Below are 22,151 nucleotides of genomic sequence, written 5' to 3'. Positions count from 1 at the left end.
CAGTGCCGCTAGTAGTCTACACTTTGTGTTTGATGGTAGAATGGGATATACAGATTACAACACTCGTGGTTTTTACACCCCCGGTATAGGGGTGTGTATAGGATTCGGTCGATGTGTTTGTTTGTGTGTTTGTGTTCGCATATAGATCTCAAGAATGAACGGACCGATCGTCACCAAACTTGGTGAACAGTTTCTATACATTCCTGAGACGGTCCTTACAAAAATTGGGACCAGTCAAACACACGGTTAGGGAGTTATTGGTGGATTAAGATTCTACAAGGACTTATAGAGGGACATATTAATGGTCAAAGGGAAATAACCTTCTCAGTTGGTGGCAGTGAGAATGGTAAGGACGGGGGTGATTTTCCTACCTCGGAGGAATTTCTTGTTTTATATGGCTTGTATTTCAGTCAAGACTCAGCGGGAATATCAATCGAGAGCCACTCGCCAGAGGCTCGTGTCTCCCGATGATATTCATCCGCTGGGTCTTGACTGAAATACAAGCCATATAAAAAACCACTCGTGTTGTAACCTATACATATATATATGAATTAAGTAGAAGTGCAATGCCAAGGCACTGCATACCCCAAGCAAGTACAAATCGTCTATCTCTCTTTCTCTCTCTCTCTCGCTGTCTCTCTCTCTCTCTCTTTCTCTCTCTCTCTCTCTCTCTCTCTCTCTCTCTCTCTCTCTCTCACACACACACATACACACACACCCACACACCCACACACCCACACCCACACCCACCCACACACACACACACACACACACACACACACAGAGACATACATGTACACACTCACACATGCAAATACACACCAATGCACACACACACACACACACACACACACACACACACACACACACACACACACACACACACACACACACACACACACACACACACACACACACACACACACACACACACTCTCAACTACAAACACACACACACAGACGCAAGCACACAAACTCTTACATACACCCCCATACCCCCCACACACACACTCAAACCCACACCCCTTTCAGAAAGGCAACAGAGACTCAGAGAGAGAGACAGTTTGAGAGAGAGAGAGAGAGAGAGAGAGAGAGAGAGCACTTTAAATACAAATATATACAAAGAGAAAGAAATAGTGACAAAGTGATAGACCACGCACTTTAAATACAAATATATACAAAGAGAAAGAAATAGTGACAAAGTGATAGACCACGCGTACGTACGTACGTACGTACGTACGTACGTACGTACACACACACACACACACACACACACAACACCAACACACACACACACACTCACACTCACACACTCACACACACACTCACACACACACGCACACACACACTCACACACACACGCAACATTCATGCACACAAAGCACAACCTCATAGTCATGCACATACATGTATAGTTGAACACATATAGGGAGGCCCACAGAGAAAATCCAAAATGGCGGCCACAGCCGTGATTTTTTTTTACTTTTCTCTGAAGATTTAAAAGGCTAAATAAATATTTTAAAAACGTCAAACAACTTGCAAGGGTTTCTCCAGTTGTTGTTCTTTTGAATGATTGTTGGTATGTGAACGTGCTGTTTTTGGTTCATGAGTAAAACAAGTCCCGAACTTGCCCCAAAACGCTATCTCTCGCTTCGGACTTAGCCGCAGACGCGGTGTACAGGGAAAAAGCTATTTGACGTCGCGGCAAGCGGAACACTCGAAATCGTCACCCAAGTTCCAAGAGCGCGCGAAGAAAAACTGTTTAAAGTACAATACTGAAATTTAGTGTGGCATAAGATCAACCCTTTGTTATGATGTATGTGAAAGAGCGACTTATCAAAATGTTATTAACGTCTTGAAAAAGGGTGGGTTCTGAACACAGTGTTTTACTTTTTACACAGATGTTTCTGGAAATCGCTCTTTTCTGTCAATAATTTTAAAAGGCCAATCTACCAGGACAATGTCTTATCTAATCAATGTGTGCATTACTTTAACCGGGCCAACCGATTGAAGTGAAGCAATATTTCAACTTTTGCGCCGTCCAAGGCCGAATCGCGTATGTTCTGAGATCTCGCAAGAAAAAAGTATTAGACGCAGTTTAATGACATTTTGCATACCATCAGATCAATCCTTTGTAATTATATATTCCGCAGAGCGACTCATAATTATTATTAATATGTTGTGAATATAGTTGATTCTGAACACAGTGTTTTTGTTTTGACACAGGCGTTTTTGGAAATCGCTCTTTTCTCTCATTAATCTTAAAAGGCTAATCTACAAGAAGAACATCATTTCTCATCAATACGGGCTATACTTTGACCGGGCCAATCGATTGAAGTGAAGCGATTATCCAACGGCTGCGCCGCCGAAGGCTGAATCTAGTCATTTACAGAGTGATACAACTATTTGCATGACGTCGCGGCAAGCTGAGACACTCCAAATTATCGCCCCAGTTCCAAAGACTCGCAAAGGAAAGATATGCTCACCAGATTCATGAAATTTTGCGTGCGATACAATCAACTTTCTGTTATTATATGTTCAAAGGAGCAACTTACAAAATATATCATTACGTCGTTGAAAGGGTTTATTCTGAACACAGTGTTTTCTTTTAAACACATGCGTTTTAGGAAGTCGCTCGATCTTTCTTCTCAGTGATCTCAAGAGTAAGTTTAGTACATTTGTTCTCATCAGTATGTGCTTTGGCTTGACCTTGACAAGCGATTGAAGTGAAAAAACCCAAAGCTGATCAACTCTCGCAGTCATACAAAAGCTGAATCAGTTACGCAGTGTTCAGTAGCGGGACGCACCGGTATCAGAGTATGCACAGTGAAAAACTTGACGTCGCGACAAGCCGAAATTCGAAATTATCGCCTATTTTCCACGAGCTCGCAAAGAAAACTTATTTTAAACAGAAAATATATTGTGTAGTGAAAGATCTCTGCAAAAGATCTATCCAGAAGTCTGTTCTCATCCTGATGTAGATTTGTTGGACTTCGCCTAGCGATTAAATTAAAACGCTTTTCAACTGTTTCACCGCCGAAGGCTGAATCAAGGCATGCCGTGAAATGTCACAGGAAAATATGTTATAATTTTAGGTTTGTCAACTCCCCACCAAAGTTAGATCAACGAATTAGCAACATCTTTAAAAAGAATAACCGAGCCTTCCAGCTGTGGTAATGATTTTTTTTTCTCCGCGACGCGGCCTTGAATAGATCCATCAGTTATAGTGAACAGATCTAACAAGAACAGCAATTTTGCTTACATATGACTCGCCTTCGCCACAAGTATTATTATCAGAAACAGGCTATTCACGACACGCAGGACCCCGTGACCCAGCAAAATTAACAGACCCAAGGAGAAGGTTTGTTGGGGGACAATGAAATTCCGGTTTAAAACACGTGGACAAAACACGTAGCTACCTCACTGCAACATGGATTGCTTCACAGGACCGATTAACAGACCCAAGGAGAGGGTTTGTTGGGGGACAAAATTCCGGTTTAAAACACGTGGACAAAACACGTAGCTACCTCACTGCAACATGGATTGCTTCACAGGACCGATCAGCACACAGAAGCCCTTTTCGCAGTAACCTAGCTGTAGATACTCGCTTTGCAAAGTAAATTCTCGGTAAAACGTTCTCTCACAAAACACACACACACACACACACAAACACACACACACACACACACACACACAAACACACACACACACACACACACACACACACAAACTCAAACACATACATTTTGATCCAGAATCACAAAGACAGACAGACACATACACACATGCATACATACTCACGCACACACGAACACAAACATACACACACACATGAATACAGACAGACACACGTGCACATAGACACATATCTCTTCGCTCTCATTCCGTTAGTGCGAATTTGTTAATCGCTGTTGCCTCTGTGGCTGCAATATGTGGCTTCTTCCAAGTCAAGCGTGCATCTTGGGTTACTCAAACAAAAGGTAGCGTTTCAACCTTAATCGGAAGGTCGAGGGTTCGAATCCCGGTCGCGGCCGCCTGGTGGGTTAAGTGTGGAGATGTTTTCCATCTCCCAGGTCAACTTATGTGCAGACCTGCTAATGGCTTATTGTTTAAGACTTCAAAATATTATCAAAGATCACTTTGACAGTGTTACAAAGGGTTGTTTGGCAAAAGCTCATTCGCACGGAATCGACGTGATGATTTCTTTGAAAAACAGGTGCTATTTGTGGCCAAATGTCTACGTGATCTTTGCTTAAACATTTTTAGTCTTAAACGCTTTGGCGAATAATTCTAATTAAATTGTGTTGTTGAGAAATGAATTTCCTCCAAAAATGTCTTTACCTTGTTAAAAAAATATATTTATTTTTACGATTTGTGTAGCATGTTGAAGAGACACGTTTGCTTGCAATCACGACTCGCTTGACCCCTACCCTGTATAACACAATTTATAAACAAGTAAAAGATAAAAACGATTAAATACTATGCATTTGTCGTAGAGCCAGTAAAATATCCTCTACGAATCTGTTTTTCGTTTTGATTTATCTTATCTGGTTCACATTTTACGACAATTTGAAAATGACGAAAAATCACTCGGAACAATGGGCGCGAATGCGTTGCGTTTCTTTCGCCGGGGATTGTACACGCAAGCACAAGACTAAGTGCGCACGGAAAAGATCCTGTAATCCATGTCAGAAGTTCGGTGGGTTATAGGAACACGAACATATCCAGCATGCTTCCTCCGAAAGCGGCGTATGGCTGCCTAAATGGCGGGGTAAAAACGGCCATACACGTACAAACCCACTAGTGCAAAAACATGAGTGAACGTGGGAGTTTTAGCCCATGAACGCAGAAGAAGAAGAAGAGAAGTATGGCGCTGAAGTACTGTATAATTTAGTAATATCTCGATGTCTTTTAGAATATGATCCGCACTGGGTTTTGTACATGTAGCACGAATTACCTGATCTGTAGGTACATCTCATTGAATGTGTAATGTCTGTTTAACGATAGCTTTAATACACTTAGTCACCTGGTGTTCTTCTTTGATCGCGATATGTTTGCAGAATTCAATTCTGTGCTACAATTTCGGTCTGTTCTGTTTCATCTTCATGCTTGTGTGTTTATTGATGGTATTGTTATAATGCTGAATTCATTTCCCGACGATTTTTGAAATTCAGTAAAGTGTGACTGATGACTTCAAATGACTTTTATGGCGCTGAATTGTTTATTGTTCTTAATTGCTTCTCATAACTAATGATCTGACTTTTTGGCGCTAAATACCTGATGTTATATTTTAAATGTTTCTTTGTTCTGTTCTGCAATTGTATTTGTTACATTTCATTGATTAGACAATTTCTGTTTTGCTGTGAAAGTTTTTTTGTTGAAAATATGTTGTTTGTGTCATTATTGCATTGCTGGGGATTGTGTCATGCTGGATACCTTACCTTAATTGCACCGCAACAAGGATAACAGATATTGTGTGTGTGGGGGTGTATGAGAGAGAGAGAGAGAGAGAGAGAGAGAGATAGAAAGAGAGAGAGAGAGAGATAGAAAGAGAGAGATATTCACATACACACATAAGCGTACATACATACACATACATACACACATACATACCTGCATACATGGATATATACACACTTACATACACATAATTTGCTATATAATCGCGGATATACAGGTTAAGGAAGAAACGCACACATTTTCAGTCAGGCAGATTAAAATATAACGCATAACTGCAAACTTGTGCTGTAGTTAGTGTTTTCTTGTTTGGAAGTAAAATTATTATCATTCAATGTGTGGAAATATGCTAAAATGTGAGGTTACAAATGTTTTTAAAGATTGACATTGCGGAACATTAATACATTTTATAGTTTTTATTTTAAATTTATTATTTTTGAAAATATTGATTTTCAAGCTTAAGTTGTAAAGTTTTGATTATACAGCATCAAAAGTATGACAGCTAGATTGTACACAAAGAGATCTTCAATTTGATATATCGTATGACATATTTACCTGTAAAACCACTGAAGATTTGCTTGTTCGCGTTTTTTAAATTTCGTGTGATGACGTCAATATAGCCTAAAATTGCAATCGGCTATAAAACCCTTTTTATTGCATTTATTGGTTCAACTGTGATACATTTGTGGTTGCTGCAATCTGTTTTATAAAATAAAACCGAAAAGGTCATTTCTTTTTGCTTTTTTTAATTTGTCGCCCTGTACAGAACTTCCCAGTTGTGAAAAAATCGCATATTTGCCTGACTTTACAGTCCAATACCTCCAAATGTATAATTCTAACAGGCTTCAAACTTTGCACAGCAATTCTATAAGTACTTTTACATTTCAAACCTGAACTATAAGAACATTGCTTAATTTTGAAGCTGTTTACAGCACTCTAAAAAATGCCTTCTGTGCACTATTCACGCTTGGGACAGTGGGCCTCCCTAACACATACACCCTTACATGAACACGCACACACACACACATACACACACACATAGACACACACTCCAACACCAACACACATTCAGTGATTCACTCACACACACACACACACACACACACACACACACACACACAAAATAACACATGTGCACACAAACATGCAAACACACGCGCTCGAGAGAAAGTCGCAAGAGAGGGGATGACGTCACACTGCATTGACGTCAAAGCATCTTGACGTCATATGCTTGCGCGAATATATTGCTGTAGTCTCGGAATTTCCACCCCAACAAGCGGCCCTGGGTGGCGGTGGATCAAAAATCGAAGAATTAGTCGGCACCCGCCGTATTTTAGTTAGTATGTTCCCAATTTTTGGTGAACTTCCATCCCCAACTGTAGCCTAAGTTAGGTCACTAAGAATCCTTCTTTATCATGTATTAACGGCATGAACATTTCTCAAGTCGATTACAGTATAGCGTTTGTGGGATACCTCCAGCTTCGCTGAGATTATTTCATGCACATGTGTACATGTACTCGGTTTGTCTGTTCCCAGTCTTTCCAAAAAGAGGGTCAGTTGTGCATGCATGTGTTTTGCCAGAGTGCAGATACATGTACCAGATATATATATTTTCACATTGGAGACAAAGAATCAGCTCCTGGGATATAAATTGATATATAAAACTAACACATACACAGACACAAACAGACAGACACAGACAGATAGACATAGACATAGACAGACACACACACACATTCACACACACACACACACACACACACACACACACAAAAGCCATTACACAAACTTTGTGTGATTTAATGGTCTAAAAGTTCTTATAAGCTATGTTTCCATATAGCAACGCGAAGGAGGTACAACAGTGGCGGCGAGGTGGCGGCAGCAGAAAAAAACTATCGCAACAGTAATAAAGAACAAATGTTTCCATATGTGCGACGGCGGCAATATCTTTCGCAAAATCCTCGACAACCAGGTTTATAATCTATTTTCATTGTTTTTTTGGTTAGATACATGTATTCCCTGAGCTGAACATCGTCCAGCAAGAATTCCTTCAAAGGTAGTCAAAGCCATCGGGTTTGTTCCGCTTTTTGACTCACATGCGAAGCAAAAGTGAGTCTATGTACTCACCCGAGTCGTCCGTCCATCCGTCCGTCCATCCGTCCGTCCGTCCGTCCGTCCGGAAAACTTTAACGTTGGATATTTCTTGGACACTATTAAGTCTATCAACACCTGATGTGGCCTGATGGTGTATGGTTACAAGATCTCAAAAAACATGTGCGGCAACTTGACCTCACTTCAAGTTCAAGGTCACAGGGGCCGTAATTGTTGTCTTAAAAACGACCATTTTTCACATTTTCGCATTTTTTTCTGAAGTTATCGAGAATGGCAACCTTAGCTATGTATGCTATACAGGGCAATGTAAGCCCTATCTTTGGACACCAGTTTGGTTGACCTTGCTTCAAGGTCAAGGTCGCAAGGGTCCTTTAAAGTTGGATTGTATACATATTTTGAAGTGACCTTGACCCTGAACTATGGAAGATAACTGTTTCAAACTTAAAAATTATGTGGGGCACATGTTATGCTTTCATCATGAGACACATTTGGTCACATATGATCAAGGTCAAGGTCACTTTGACCCTTATGAAATGTGACCAAAATAAGGTAGTGAACCACTAAAAGTGACCATATCTCATGGTAGAAAGAGCCAATAAGCACCATTGTACTTCCTATGTCTTGAATTAACAGCTTTGTGTTGCATGACCTTGGATGACCTTGACCTTGGGTCAAGGTCACATGTATTTTGGTAGGAAAAATGTGTAAAGCAGTTCTTAGTGTATGTCATTGCTAGGTTTAGTTATTTGACCTTGACCCTGAAGGTCAAGGTCATGTCAAGGTCAAGCATGTGAGTCGTATGGGCTTTGCCCTTCTTGTTAAGCTTTTTGTTGAAATACAAGCGGGTTTTTGTTTTTTCAATTTTCTCACCAACATAAGTAGCTTCAAATATAGTTGACCTTAAATACAGCATGGTTGTGTGAGTTTTTGACCGATTCATCATCAGAAGTCAAGCAAAAAAAGACAGAAAAAAACGCCTGCCGCACCACTTTTAACCCTTACACTGGTGCAATTCTGTAACACATGTTACATAGCCACTGATGAATTAACAGAGAGAAAAATAAAGAAAAACGGTCATATAGGTTTTCGCATCCATGGGAGGTAATCGGAACCGACCAAACAGACTGAGCCAGTAGCGCGACATATGTCGTGACAACCAGGTGACCGTATACGTCGCGACAACCAGCCTAAGGATTAATGCAGCCACGAATACTAAAATTCGCCTGCAGCCAGCCTTTTTGTCGCTGCTGCTGCTGCCGCCGCACCGCTATTTGGAAAACATAGCTTTAATTGGCACTATATGGGATGTAGGAGCAAACATTTGAGTTTTTTTCACAAACAAAAAGAATTTTTCACATCCGTAGGTAGTTACAAATATGACAATTAACATTATTTAAAAGTAGAAGGTACCTGGAGTTATTTTTCTTTCTCTTTCGAATTTCAGACTATCCGAGGGCCAGTTTCTGCATGCATCATTTGTGTTGTGTCTCACCTCTTCATGATGATTCTTTTTGTGCATTAAGACAAAAACACACTTTGCCATAATTCGACCCATGTGTTTGGACTCAAATGGCATCCCAGATTTTGACTGTGGCTTACCATGAGGGTGATCTCCCTTGAGCTTGCTCCATCCTAATGTAGGTTCACTTGTCTGGAAGATTAATTACTTGTACAGAATTACGCTTGACCTGGCTTTCAAAGCAGATTACAATAAGGAAAAATGGGACAGCTGTGTTTCTAATTGATTCTAAGTTGATGCGATTGTATATATATACCTAAGTCTTAACTTGTCTGCCGTTCATTTGATAAAGTTACAAAGTGACCACCTTTTTATTGTAGGTTGCACTAGAAGGCCAATATTCCTTTCTTAAAAACAGCAATTGGTGTTATTTTAATTATAATTGTATTTTTTCAGATGGCCTTGCTTTTTCAACTGACGAGATAGGAATTGCGCTGGGGGCAGTGTCTATTCCTCTTATGTTTATTCAGATCAAGATCTATCCCATGCTGGTAGCAAAATTTGGAATCAGAAAGGTGAGAAGTTCATAAAAAAGATCTGATGTCAGTGTTCATACATGTACGATTTTACTATAGCAAATTGAATTTGGATGCCTAGGACGATGTAAACCTTATTTTGTGACTGTCTCACAAAACTCAGGTCTTATAAACACATAAGACTTATGATCGGTCAAGTTCACATTTACTTAACTGATAAGATTAGGCAACATAGGTAAATGTTTTGGCATGAAATGGGCACGGATTGGCGGAAGATAAGCATGGTTAGGGGGTAACTGCTTTATCATGAAATTCATCCCCCCCTAAAGGCTGGCCCCAGGTTAGCTGTTAACAACAGGTCTAAGCTGAGCTGAAAACCATATTTACACCTCAGTCAGCATGTGCTTGCTTTTGGGCACCCATGCTGGTGGATTTTTGTGCTTTGCTACCAGCCCCAGGCTTCAGATCTTCTGGAGGGAGCAGGATCCAGAACAGACCATGGGATAGGCAACACCCCGTAACTTGCTTGGGCTCACACTGTGGACCCTGCATAATTCCGGTACCAATATACCAAAATACCACAGAATGTAGTGTCCTCCTTTACCATGCTTATCTCCTGCCACTAACAGCTATACACTATACTACCCTTCATAAAAAAAACTAGGCAGATGCTTTTGAGGACAGATCTTTCTGATGAGGCTGTTGATTGTAAAACCCAGTATATGACTGAAAAGGCCATTTATTCCCCTACCTTATTCAGAAAACAGATTGAGTTTACATGACGTAGTGTCTATACAGTGGAACCTATAACACAGACACCCCCCAGAATCAAATTCGCAAAATCAGGGTTTTCGCGTTAAAATCGACAAAAAAATCAGAACAACTAAACCGAAACATGTTTTGCATGTCAATAGACAGAACAATCAAATCTGCATCCAAAACAGTCTGTTTTGTTCACATATCTTGTCTAACATGGACGTTATGGCATGCTGAGCGGTGTAGGTGTCAATCCTCTCAGAAGGCATGAAAGGCAGTTTTTGAAGCCGACTTTTAGCGGGTAATGAGACCCAAAAAAGGTACATTTCAGTAACTCCTTAACGCATTGACTTCAAACTTTCAGTGGTTTGTGCTAACACATGTCGTAAACTACACATGGAATCTCAAGTCATTTGAGATATTTGTTCTGCTGTTATGCGACATGCCAGAAAGAGTTTTAAAAATAAAGATGTACCAGTGTCCGATATCGATTGAACAGAAAAAAAAAGTAAAATTAGCATGCATAAAGACAAATGAAAGCTTCAATTTACCCTTAAATTTAAAACATTTTCAACAGTGGTTGTTCACAGCGCACTTGTTTAAATGCACACAAAAATTCTTTGAAAATGCTCTTTCAAGAGCCATGATCAGTTAAGCGTGTCAGCAGTGAGCTTCGCAAGGCGTAGGCCGACATTTGCACTCAGTGCTCTGAATGAGTCAACTTCTTAAAGACTACTTTCGCGTTGAAATCCTCATACCACCCATGTCTGATAAAATATGTACAAAAAAAATGAGTATTTGGCGCATCTGTTATTGTTCTTGAAGATAACATTTTGTTTTGTTGTTGTTGATGAGTCAGCAAAGACCTACCGTCAACTCTTTCTGGCATGGCAAATAACAGCAGACCTAATGTCTCAAATGACTTAAAATTCCGTACGTACTTTACGACATGTGTTAGCACAATTAAATCACCGAAAGTTTGAAGGCAATGCGTTGAGGAGCTACTGAAATGTACCGTTTTTTTGTCTCATTACCCACTAAAACGGCCTCAAAAACCGCCTTGAACGGCTTCTCAGAGGAATGACACCTACACCATTCAGCATGCTATAATGTCATTGTTAAACAAGATATGAGGGGTTTTCAATTTTGGGGCAAAAATGAAAAAAAAAACCGGGGGGGAATAATCTTCACCAAAGGAATCAGCAATAATTTTATGTTGAACTATACACATTGGGTATTCCATAGGTCGCTTCTTGCCACTTTTACAAAACTATGTGAAGAAATATAAAAATGTGAAAAAATGTACACATGTGAAAATGTCCGTCGTGTCACGGACAAGTTTTTTTTATTTTTTTTATGATAAATTTAATCACTCAGTCCATTTCTTTTCAGTTACACAACACACAGATCAGCCTTCAATGGAATAAATCAAAATATGTGGGTTTTGTTTTAAAGAAAGTGCATTGATTACAGAAAATAATAGAGTAGAAAGAAAAAGTAATAAATCACAGCACACGTCAACACACATAAAACTGAAACAAATGCACACATTTATGTGAAACTTTTTTTACTAGTAACTCAACGATGGCAACAAGCACCCAAAACCCTTGATTATGAAACAACATCTTTGGTTTGCAAATTAAGCCTTAGTGTGCAGTGTGACACGATGGACACGCTCGTGACACGATGGACACGCTCGTGACACGATAGACATTTGCACATACAAAAGGAAGCAAGTTTGAAAATTACATTTTTTTAAAATTGGGTATTAAACTAAGCAAACAAAAAGCAGAATTGGAATGCCTTTCCACATGGCATTTTTATAAAACTGAACGAGTCAAGAGGAACGACTGAAAAAGTGTAAAGGTAACCGTCTTTGAACTTAATGTCTGTTATGATAGCGAGCTCTAGGTTGAGTGAACACATTAGACTGCAACGGGGTGTGTCTCCGGAAAAGCTTCTCTTGCACATGATTCCATACAAATAGATCTACAGTGTAATGATCAGAGAAGCCATCTTTTTTAACTGGCTCAGAGATGACAGCCAGAATATCTTCATGGGGGTACCATAGTGTGTCCTTCATTCTTGGTGAAAAGAAACAATTGTCCTTTCCAAGTTGGTGCAAGCAGTCCACCAGGTATTCTCCATTGTCAACGTCTACCACTAGACCGGGATATGCCATCTTGTCGTAAGCGACAAACACCCAACGCCCAAGATAATCTTCCGGTCGAATTCCTTCTACACTCTTCAAAAAAAGTTAAGGATAACTTTTTTACAAGCACGCCACACATAACAGACAAGACCGAATTCTTTCTTTTTTTTTAAAATTATATAATTGAACAACCAAGGCGTAATGACAAACAAAGCAAAGATCGAACGCGGCAGCGACAATTTAGCTAGAGTGTGTCAAACGTGACAACCCTCGAAAATGGAATTCACAACAATGTGAATCAGTGTCAATAACGCGTGTGCCCTCCGTTGTGTGCCAGGCATTCAACACATCGTTGGCGCATGGAGTGGATCAGGTTGCATATGTATGCTCTGGGAACTCCATTCCACTCCTGCTGGAGCCATTGCAGCAGTTGACCCAGATTGGCAGGAGGAGGGTGATGTTGCTGTACCCGACAACAAAGCTCGTCCCACATGTGCTCTATGGGGTTCAGGTCCGAGCTGTTGGCTGGCCACATCATCCTGTTGACCCTGGCCTGCTGGATGAAGGTGTTTACAGCTGCAGAGCGATGGGGAGGTGCGTTGTCATCCTGAAGAATCGCACGAGGGCCGATCGCTTGGAGGGCTGGAATGACCAGGGGTTGCAGGATCTCATTCTGGTAGCGGACAACGGTCAAGTTGCCCACTACATGGTACAGAGGTGTCCTTTGACGTGTGCTGATCCCTCCCCAGACCATCACAGAGCCTCCGCCAAAACGCTGTCGTTCCAGAACAGCGCCTTCTGCGAAGCGCTCTCCGCGACGCCTTCACACTCGGATGCGACCATCAGCAGGTTCCAAGCAAAAGCGGGACTCATCTGTAAACAACACCTGAGCCCACTGCTGACGTTGCCACCTCACATGTTGAGTGCACCAGGCTCGGCGAGCTGCTCGGTGATTAGCAGTCAGGGTTGTTCCTCGGACTGGACGCCTTGCACGCAAGCCAAAGTTGTGTAAGCGGTTTCGGATCGTCTGACCACTAACAACAGTGTTGCCGTGGTAGCTTGTAGGCGTTGCCTAATGTTGTTTGCCGTAGCCATTCTTTGTTGCATGGCCTGCCTCTGAATGAAGCGATCCTCTCTTTGTGTGGTGACTCTGGGCCGACGAGAAAGTTGTCGCTCCTGCACTCTTCCAGCTGCGTGGAATCTCTGTTTTAGTCTAATGATGACAGAGGGAGCCACTACAAGCCTTGGGTCCACTTGCCTGGCAGCAACACTGTCTTGTAGCCATCCTATTGCCCTTGCTCTATCCAAATTGCTCAGTTTTCTTCGTGGGGGCATGTTGCTACTGTGCATAATTGTGTCAGCGTGTCAACCTTTAAATACAAGGTGGTGAGCGATGTTAATAGCCAGGACCCTGTTGTAGCACGTGCATCACAACCTTTTGCCCTGGCATGCGTTCCGCAAACTTCATGGGGCTATAAAAAACCACCCTTTTTCTACCAAAATGCAGAAACTTTTGAGAAGTCACACAAAGGGAAATAACTCTGCCTGCCAAACAAAATTCTAGGTCAAGACTCATTGTTCATTTGTTAATTCAAACACATTAATCTTTTGATTATTATGTCGATGTTTAATTTTTTGGCAATTTTTTATAATTAGATCCGTTTTTTCAACCGATCCTTAACTTTTTTTGAAGAGTGTATGTATCACTAGATCTACATGCTTACATTGTCAGGTGTATAGCTAGCCCATTTCATCGCCTATACATAAATAACTGAATTACATCGAACAAGACACACGAATATGTCCGTTGTGTCACAATTGTGTCCATCGTGTCACGACTGAGATCGTGACACGATGGACCGTGACACGATGGACAAATTTCAACCAAAAAAATTATGAATGCTCCCTGTTCCAAATTTGATTGCAATTTCAAATCTAGATAGTTAAGTGTCCCAAAGTCCCATGTATTGAATGTTATTTGAGCACATTTCAAGTTTTAATCACTATCACACACCCCGTGACACGATGGACATAAAATATTTTTAATACTCACTTTGACAACTTCAGGACACCAATAAAATAAGACGTAAAGGCCACGCGGCGATAGGTTTTTCCTGAAAGGAGGCGACAAAAGGGACGCGATCTTGGTTACATTTAAAATTACGAAAAAAGGGACCCGTCATTGTTTTTCAGTCGCGTTCAGTAAACGTGACACGACGGACATAAAAAGTGAAGACAGCATTTTTTGCTCTTTTATTTTCGTTTCATAAATAAAGTATAAAAGGACATTAAAAAAGCTGCTCACAGATCGGTTAGTGTTCTAAAAATCAATTTTTTGAATATTTTTTCATTCATGTACGATTTTTTTCTGACGATCTACAGACATTTGAAATTTTGCCTTCTGACCAAAAGACACCCATTTTTTGACACCCTCGCTTACTATTTGACCTTAAAAGGTACAAGGTAAACACACAAATAACGAAAAACTCTTGACCAGTTTGCGAAGGACATTTTGAAGAAGACATTAACCCGAATTTCAGTACAATCGGAGCATTGTGTGAAGCTCTGAATTTTTTTGAAGTTCAAAGACACGTTTTTGCCTCAAAATTGAAAAACCGTCATATGTTAACAAACTTTTTTCCTTCGACTGGTGTGCGTTGTGTGTTTACTTTAAAAATCTGGGTCACAGCTAATTAGCATCGCCCATATACCGAAACAAACTGAATAAGATCAAACTGTTTGAGAATTACGCGTTTGCTTAAGCCTCTCTCAAACGGTCCATTAACAGTGGTTGCCGTTTGTCATAAAATAATTTATCTCAGAAGCTGAAATGTATCTGTTTAAAATTTGCAGCTTTTGCTGATTGATTTGATGTATGAATAAAAGTTTAGTAGGACAGACAGTGTTGAGGTTGTGTCTGTTCAAAGTTAGTCAATATATTGATGGTGAGAATTAAAATGGCTGTACATTTCCTTCAGCAACAGGGTCTTTAACTAAACCAGACTTCCTGAAACCATTGGTGGGACTGAAAAATGTAATGAATCCTGAAGAATGTTGGGGGGGGGGGGGGGGGGGGTCTGGGGGCTTCGGGGTCTGGGGGCATGGGGGTCTGAAGGATTTGTATAATTAACAACCAAAAAAATGTCACCACAGACATTACGAATCCCACTAATGTAAAACTGCACAGGGTTGTCTCATCGTCATACCTACCCACTGTGGTACATAAAATAGTCCACTAATCATACATCTGGCACACTTGCCACAAGAAAGTCTGATTATAAATGCAAAATAATAAGAGAATCTTATTTAAAATGAGACAGGGATTGCCTGCGGACACACCAGTTCAGGAGAAGATCTTCGGCACCCTGCGGAGTCTTCTCTGTACTGCAAACTTCATCAGAAGCTCCTGAGTCCCTGTCTGAGCGATCGATAAGACAGGGATTAAGATCTGAGAAACAAAGGGTAGTAAGCGGTGTAAATGCATTCAACATGTGCAATAGAGTGAGTGAGAGTTATGCGGAACCAGTCTCCTGGCACCTGAGAGAATGAAGATGAGGTCGCTTGTTCATTTCAAGTATGGTAAGTAATTAAATCAAAGTGAATGATTGCGCTTCAGGGCGCTGCTTCTCTTCGGTGTTGGAAACAAAAAGTAGTACACAAGTGCCGCCTTGAGGCAAGACGGCCCGCTATCTTTGAGGGGCGGCCTAGCAGCTGCTTCACGTATACAAACAATGGAAGTAACTCGGTGAAAGTGTAACTGAGTGCCACAAGCACAAGAATCACCTTTGGAGTCAAAGCCAGTCAAACAGGATTAAGATTTAAGAGCTAAATGAAGCCCTATAGAAACTGCTATGGGAACACAAAGGTTCGCAAGAGCATACCAGGTGACAACAGCAGCCAGACCCCATCACAAACAGCTACTCTACATCTCGTTGGTGTGCTGTCTACCGACGTACCAAAAACTTCAAGCTACTGTAAATAGGAAGGGAGACAACTCCGTCAATGCAAATCTGCTGCCTGTGACAAGGGGACTACTTGGTCAACCTGTCACAGAAGTAACCAACAACGAGTGCTCTTCCCTTGCCTGTTTTATAACATATAATACAGATTTTAAGATACTTGCTTTTGCAAACAGTAGGCAGTCCTCGTGTGCAGTGGCATTATTTGTAACACAGACTCTTATGGTATATCTTAAAAGCCCGACCTCCTCTACAAAACTTTCCCTACTGTGGTTCCACAGCCTTTATCAGCTAAGCTGTCAACACAAGACCTCCTGCTAGCGGTGGTTTGTTTAGCGGAGTCAATCAGGCGTTTTTGTTGTGCCAAGACTGGTTGTTTATCTAACGCTCCCATGCTATCGCCGACTTCTGACAGCTCCTGCATCGTAAATCTCCTTGTCCCAGGGTACACGCTAGCAGCCTCTTTGTTTTTGAATTTCCTTTCAGTGCTTGTTTTTCCTCAAAGGAGATTGGTACGCATAACTTGTACTTGCTCTATTGCACATGTCGCATGCATTATAGCGCTTTGTTTCTCAGATTGCAAGATTATAAGATATCAGCAAAATGTGCATTTTGCTTTCTTTCAGTCGTAAAGAGGTTTAAACTCAGTTTTTGAAATTCAGTTTCACCATGGAATACTAATTTACTAAAGAACACTATGGGAAAAAAAACCAATAAAAAAACAAGTTGCATGAAGCGATATCAAAACATTTAGTCAATCTGCCAGCTTGAAACTAAAAGATTGACACTGAAAACCCGGGATCAGTCATCACCAAGACTAGCCCAAACTAGAAGATCAAGACTAAAATGCTAATCAGAACTCTTCTTGTTCAAAGTACGGTTCAAATTTTGCTAAGGAAACACTAGGTTGGAATTCTTGTTTGCTTTTTACATTTAGTCAAGTTTTGACTAAATGTTTTAACATAGAGGGGGAATCGAGACGAGGGTCGTGGTGTATGTGTGTGTGTGTGTCTGTCTGTCTGTCTGTCTGTCTGTCTGTCTGTGCGTGTGTGTGTGTAGAGCGAATCAGAGTAAACTACTGGACCGATCTTTATGAAATTTTACATGAGAGTTCCTGGGTATGATATCCCCAGACGTTTTTTTCATTTTTTCGATAAATGTCTTTGATGACGTCATATCCGGCTTTTTGTAAAAGTTGAGGCGGCACTGTCACACCCGCATTTTTCAATAAAATTGATTGAAATTTTGGCCAAGCAATCTTCGACAAAGGCCGGACTTTGGTATTGCATTTCAGCTTGGTGGCTTAAAAATTAATTAATGACTTTGGTCATTAAAAATCTGAAAATTGTAATTAAAATAATTTTTTTATAAAACGATCCAAAACTACGTTCATCTTATTCTTCATCATGTTCTGATTCCAAAAACATATAATATTCGGATTAAAAACAAGCTCTGAAAATTAAAAATATAAAAATTATGATTAAAATAAAATTTCCAAAATCGATTTAAAAACAATTCCGTCTTATTCCTTGTCGGTTCCTGATTCCAAAAACATATAGATATGATATGTTTGGATTAAAAACACGCTCAGAAAGTTCAAACGAAGAGAGGTGCAGTAAAGCGTGCTATGCAGCACAGCGAAAACACTACCGCGCTAAACAGGCTCGTCAGTTTCACTGCGTTTTGCGCGAGCGGCGGACTACGGTCATTGTGAAAAAATGCAGTGCGTTCAGTTTCATTCTGTGAGTTCCACAGATTGACTAAATGTAGTAATTTCGCCTTACGTGACTTGTTTTACATTCAGTCAATACTTGACTGACTGATTTGACGAGAGCGGAGGGTGAGGTTTGTCTCTCCAAGTATGTCTGTGTGTCTGTCTGGATTTGAAGTTTTGTCTGTGGTAAATGAGAATTAAATTACATATTCTTACCGCAATTCTCATAAATGCATTGACTTCAATCTCACATGCTAGATGTCGAAAATATACTCAAATTACCTGCCCTTGCAAGGGTGGTAACCAAGCTAAAAACAGACGCCATAGCCGTTGCTATGACCTGTCCCACCTGGTTACCCATAACCCACCGCGCACCACGTGAGCGCCGGCATCCGGAATAATCATTCTCGACTTTCGACTACTCACGGTCGGAGGTGTTTGGACTTCTACTCTCGCGGCCTTCTCTTACCGGCCTGTCTGTTGGACTAGCTGGTTCTTGGGGGCCTTACCTGTTCGCCATTCTTTTGGTGAGATCTGCCCTTTTTATTGAATTGAATTGTTGTTATTAGCTGCTTGTTTACAGCCGATTCAGAAGTTTACTTTTCTGGTGGGCTACGGTTTTCGGCCATTTAGCTTTTCCAAGATGGCCGATAGCAAGCAGTAACTTAGTGCGAGGCAGGAAGGGAATAAGGCTTCTAGCCATATTTAGAAACCTCCGTGTGGGTCGACGACCCTTCGAGTAGTACTCCTTTTGTAGTAGCTATTCAGGTGGATAAGGTTTCGTTTTCTCTCCTCAGCCCGCATCTTCTCTTAAGGAGAACCAGTCAGTGTCTTCCACGTTCGGTGGGCTTAGCGATGAAATATGTGTTTTTATTTCTCAGCAGTTTCAGGCACGAGCGGCGGTTCCCGCTCTCCCGCCCACTGTGGCGGATACTTCCTTGCTGGCTGGAGGGGGCCCTTTGGCCTAGGCGACGTCTGCCGGCGTACTCCTTAGCAGCCCTTCTACTTCAGCTTCGCGCCGTGGTCTGGTGCAAATGGCCAGTTCGGTTCGGCCCTTTCTGCCTCTGGTGGCACTGGGTTGTTCACGAGCACCCTCTCCTTTCTGGAGGGGGGGGCTGCTCCCTACCTGCCTCTGACCACTCATTACTACCTTCGGTACTTTTCAGTGGTTACGCATCCCCCCTGGAGAGAGGGATGGGGGGGGCTTGCTGCTTCGCACCGTGGTCTGGTGCAAATGGCCATTAAATTACATATTCTTACTCCCAATCACATATAGCATTGACACAGTCTGAGATGCTAGGTACTGAAAACGCTTACCCGTCTTAACATTTTTAAAGGGAAGCAACCCCATCACCAAAAAAGGCTTAGAATAGCCCTGGTAATGAGCCGGTATCCCGGGAGTTACCTCCCATATGGTGGATACTACGTCACTTCCTCTAACAACACATGGCAAATCATACGACTTTTCAACGTCCTAGAGAGAGGGTGTTTCTGAATTTTCGCTCCCGTGGCTGTCTGTTGTGAAGTTTTCACCTGCCGGCCACGTTTTACCTGTCTTTCTCCCGTGCTGGCCCCTGTTTGGTGAGCTCGTTCTTGTTTTGTTTGTTGTTTACGAATTTTTTTGCTGTTGTAGCTACTGTTATTTCGTCCTTTTGGACTTGTAGTATCAGTGGCTGTGTTTGCGTTGTCGCCATTTGTATTTTAGTTAGCGTGGCTGACTTCGATATGTTTGGCTTTTAACCTGTGCTTGCCTACTCCCATAGTTTGCGAGCTTGGTTAGTCTTGTTGTTCTTTGAACTGTTTGTAGTTACTGAGTTTTCTGTCCGTTTGGACTTACGTTTTTTCAGTAATTTTTTGCCTTGTGTTCCGTTTGATGTTGTCAGTCAGCATGGCTGACGCAGTTGAACGTCGTGGAAAGTCTGACTTGAAGGGCAAGATTTAGCCTAAGTCTTCCTCTGGTTCTAAACCTGTTGTTGTCGTTGTTTCTGACGATTCCCACAACACCATTTTGTCGGTGCCTATTTCTCCGCCTAGCTCCTGTTGTTTCTCCGCCTCCATCGTTGTTGGTTCCGGAGCAGGGGGCTCTTGTGTCTTCTCTGTTGAAGTTTCTTGTTCCAGAGATTCGGAATTTGGTCAAGGAAGAGATGCAGCGCTCCTCGGCTTCCGGCAGCGCTGTACTTCCGTCTGCTGTGGGGGATGTTCTTTCCCTAGCTTCGTTGGTGGTTCTTTCCGGTTCCGCTGTGCAAGTTCCTGCCTCGGCGGTTTCCGCCTCCGCTGGCGTGCTTTCAAGTAAGTCGAACTGGTCCTACAGCCCCCGTGAGGCGTCTGGACACTCCCTGCCGGGAGACAGTTCACTTGGGCAGGGTCACTCCCTGCATTCTACTGGTGACAATACCCCCTTCGGGCAGGACTTTGTCTACCAGCAGCGGCGGCCGTTTTCGGCCGCTGCGTTTCCGGTTTCGGCCGGAAGCATAGGTCCTCCCTCATGCGCTCGCTCTGCCAGCGGTGACGGGATGGACCGCAGACTGGCCTCCGGGCTTTACGGCTTCCGGCCGCAGTCTATGCAGTCTTCGTTTCCGCATTCCGCGGTTTCGGCGGCTGCATTTCCGGTTTTCACCGGAAACATAGGTCCACCTACACGCGTACGCTACGGCGGCGGTGTCTGGATGGACCGCAGACTGGCCTCCGGGCTTTATGGCTTCCGGCCTCAGTCTATGCAGTCTTCGTTTCCGCATTCTGTGGTTTCGGCGGCTGCGTTTCTGGCTTCAGCTGGATACGCTGTCCCTCTTTTTGGCACTTCACTTTGGAGGCCAGAGAGGGAGCAACAGCGGTCGGCTCTCGTGCACTCTGTGCCTCAGCCAGGGGAGTCGTTGCTTCACCTGGAGTGTGTTGCGACTTCCGCTCATCCAGGGATACGCTGTCCCTCTTTCTGGCGATTCTGGACGGATGTCAGAGAGGGAGCAACAGCGTCTGAATAGGTCCTCCTACACTTGTACGCTCCGACGTAGGTGAGGGGACGGACCGCAGACTGGCCTCCGGGCTTTATGGCTTCTGGCCTCAGTCTACGCAGTCTTTGTTTCCGTATTCTGCGGTTTCGGCGGCTGCGTTTCCGGCTTCGGCCGGATACGCTGTCCCTCTTTCTGGTGCCTCTGTATTGATGCCAGAGAGGGAGCAACAGCGGTCGGCTTTCGTGCACTCTGTGCCTCAGCCGGGACAGTCGTTGCTTCACCCGCATTCCGGGTGTTGTGACTTCCGCTTATCCAGGTCCGGTGGTTCGGATGGTTGGTCTACTTACCCTTTTCCTCATAGTCAAGGGATGAGTGAGGTCGATTTCCGGGGTCACGGGTTTCCGGTTTCCGGTTATTCCGTGCTTCCTCCCGCCTCTGGTGTTAATGACTTTGGTCAGTGTCCTTCACTGGTCCATTCTGAAGTTCAGTCTGTGGTCAGCGAAGAGACACGGTCGGGATTTCCGTCAAGGCTCAAGTCTATTCTTGAAGCTGCGGCGGAGGTTACATCCCGTTACTTTCCTGGAAAAGGCTGTTTCAGAGCTAGGGCGGCAGCCGTTCTCGGCTGCTGCGCTTCCGGCCTTACAGGAATCATAGGTCCCTCACCACACGTTCACTCCGTGTCGGTGCTGGGGTTGACCGGAGACTGGCCTCCGGGCTTTTTGGCTTCCGGCCTCAGTCTACGCAGCCCTCGTTTCCGCATAGTGCGGCTTCGTCGGTTGCATTTCCGGCTTCTTCCGGATACACTGTTCCCCTTCTTTCCGACGGTTGTCTGTGAGGAAGGAACAGCGGCCGGCCTTCAGGCGTTCTCAGGTCTCCTCGGCCGGGGCAGTCGTCATGTCACCCTTCGTGTGGGGTGGCTTCTGTCCATTCAGTTCCGTCGTCTTCGGACGTTCACTTGGCTTTTCCTGACCAGTCGGGATATAAGTCAAGATGATATCCTGGTACGCGGGTTTCCGGTTTCCGGTTATCCCGTGCATTGTTTCCGCCTCTGGTGGATG

The 22,151-nt window shown here is 42.8% G+C and overlaps 1 protein-coding gene across 1 annotated transcript in view; it reads left to right on the top strand.

The window, feature by feature from the left end:
• The window catches only part of LOC138977045 (uncharacterized), a 100,855-nt gene that overhangs the window by 63,999 nt on the left and 14,705 nt on the right, over nucleotides 1–22,151 (top strand). Inside the window, exon 10 of the mRNA XM_070349949.1 lies at nucleotides 9,485–9,603. Coding sequence (XP_070206050.1) covers nucleotides 9,485–9,603 — 119 coding nt within the window. The remainder of the gene's footprint in view (nucleotides 1–9,484; nucleotides 9,604–22,151) is intronic.

The sequence above is a fragment of the Littorina saxatilis genome, linkage group LG9 (genome assembly GCF_037325665.1).
Source record: "Littorina saxatilis isolate snail1 linkage group LG9, US_GU_Lsax_2.0, whole genome shotgun sequence".
NCBI lineage: Eukaryota > Metazoa > Mollusca > Gastropoda > Littorinimorpha > Littorinidae > Littorina > Littorina saxatilis.
The sequence above is the reverse complement of the archived record's forward strand: the minus strand, read 5'-3'. Positions and strand labels throughout refer to the sequence as shown.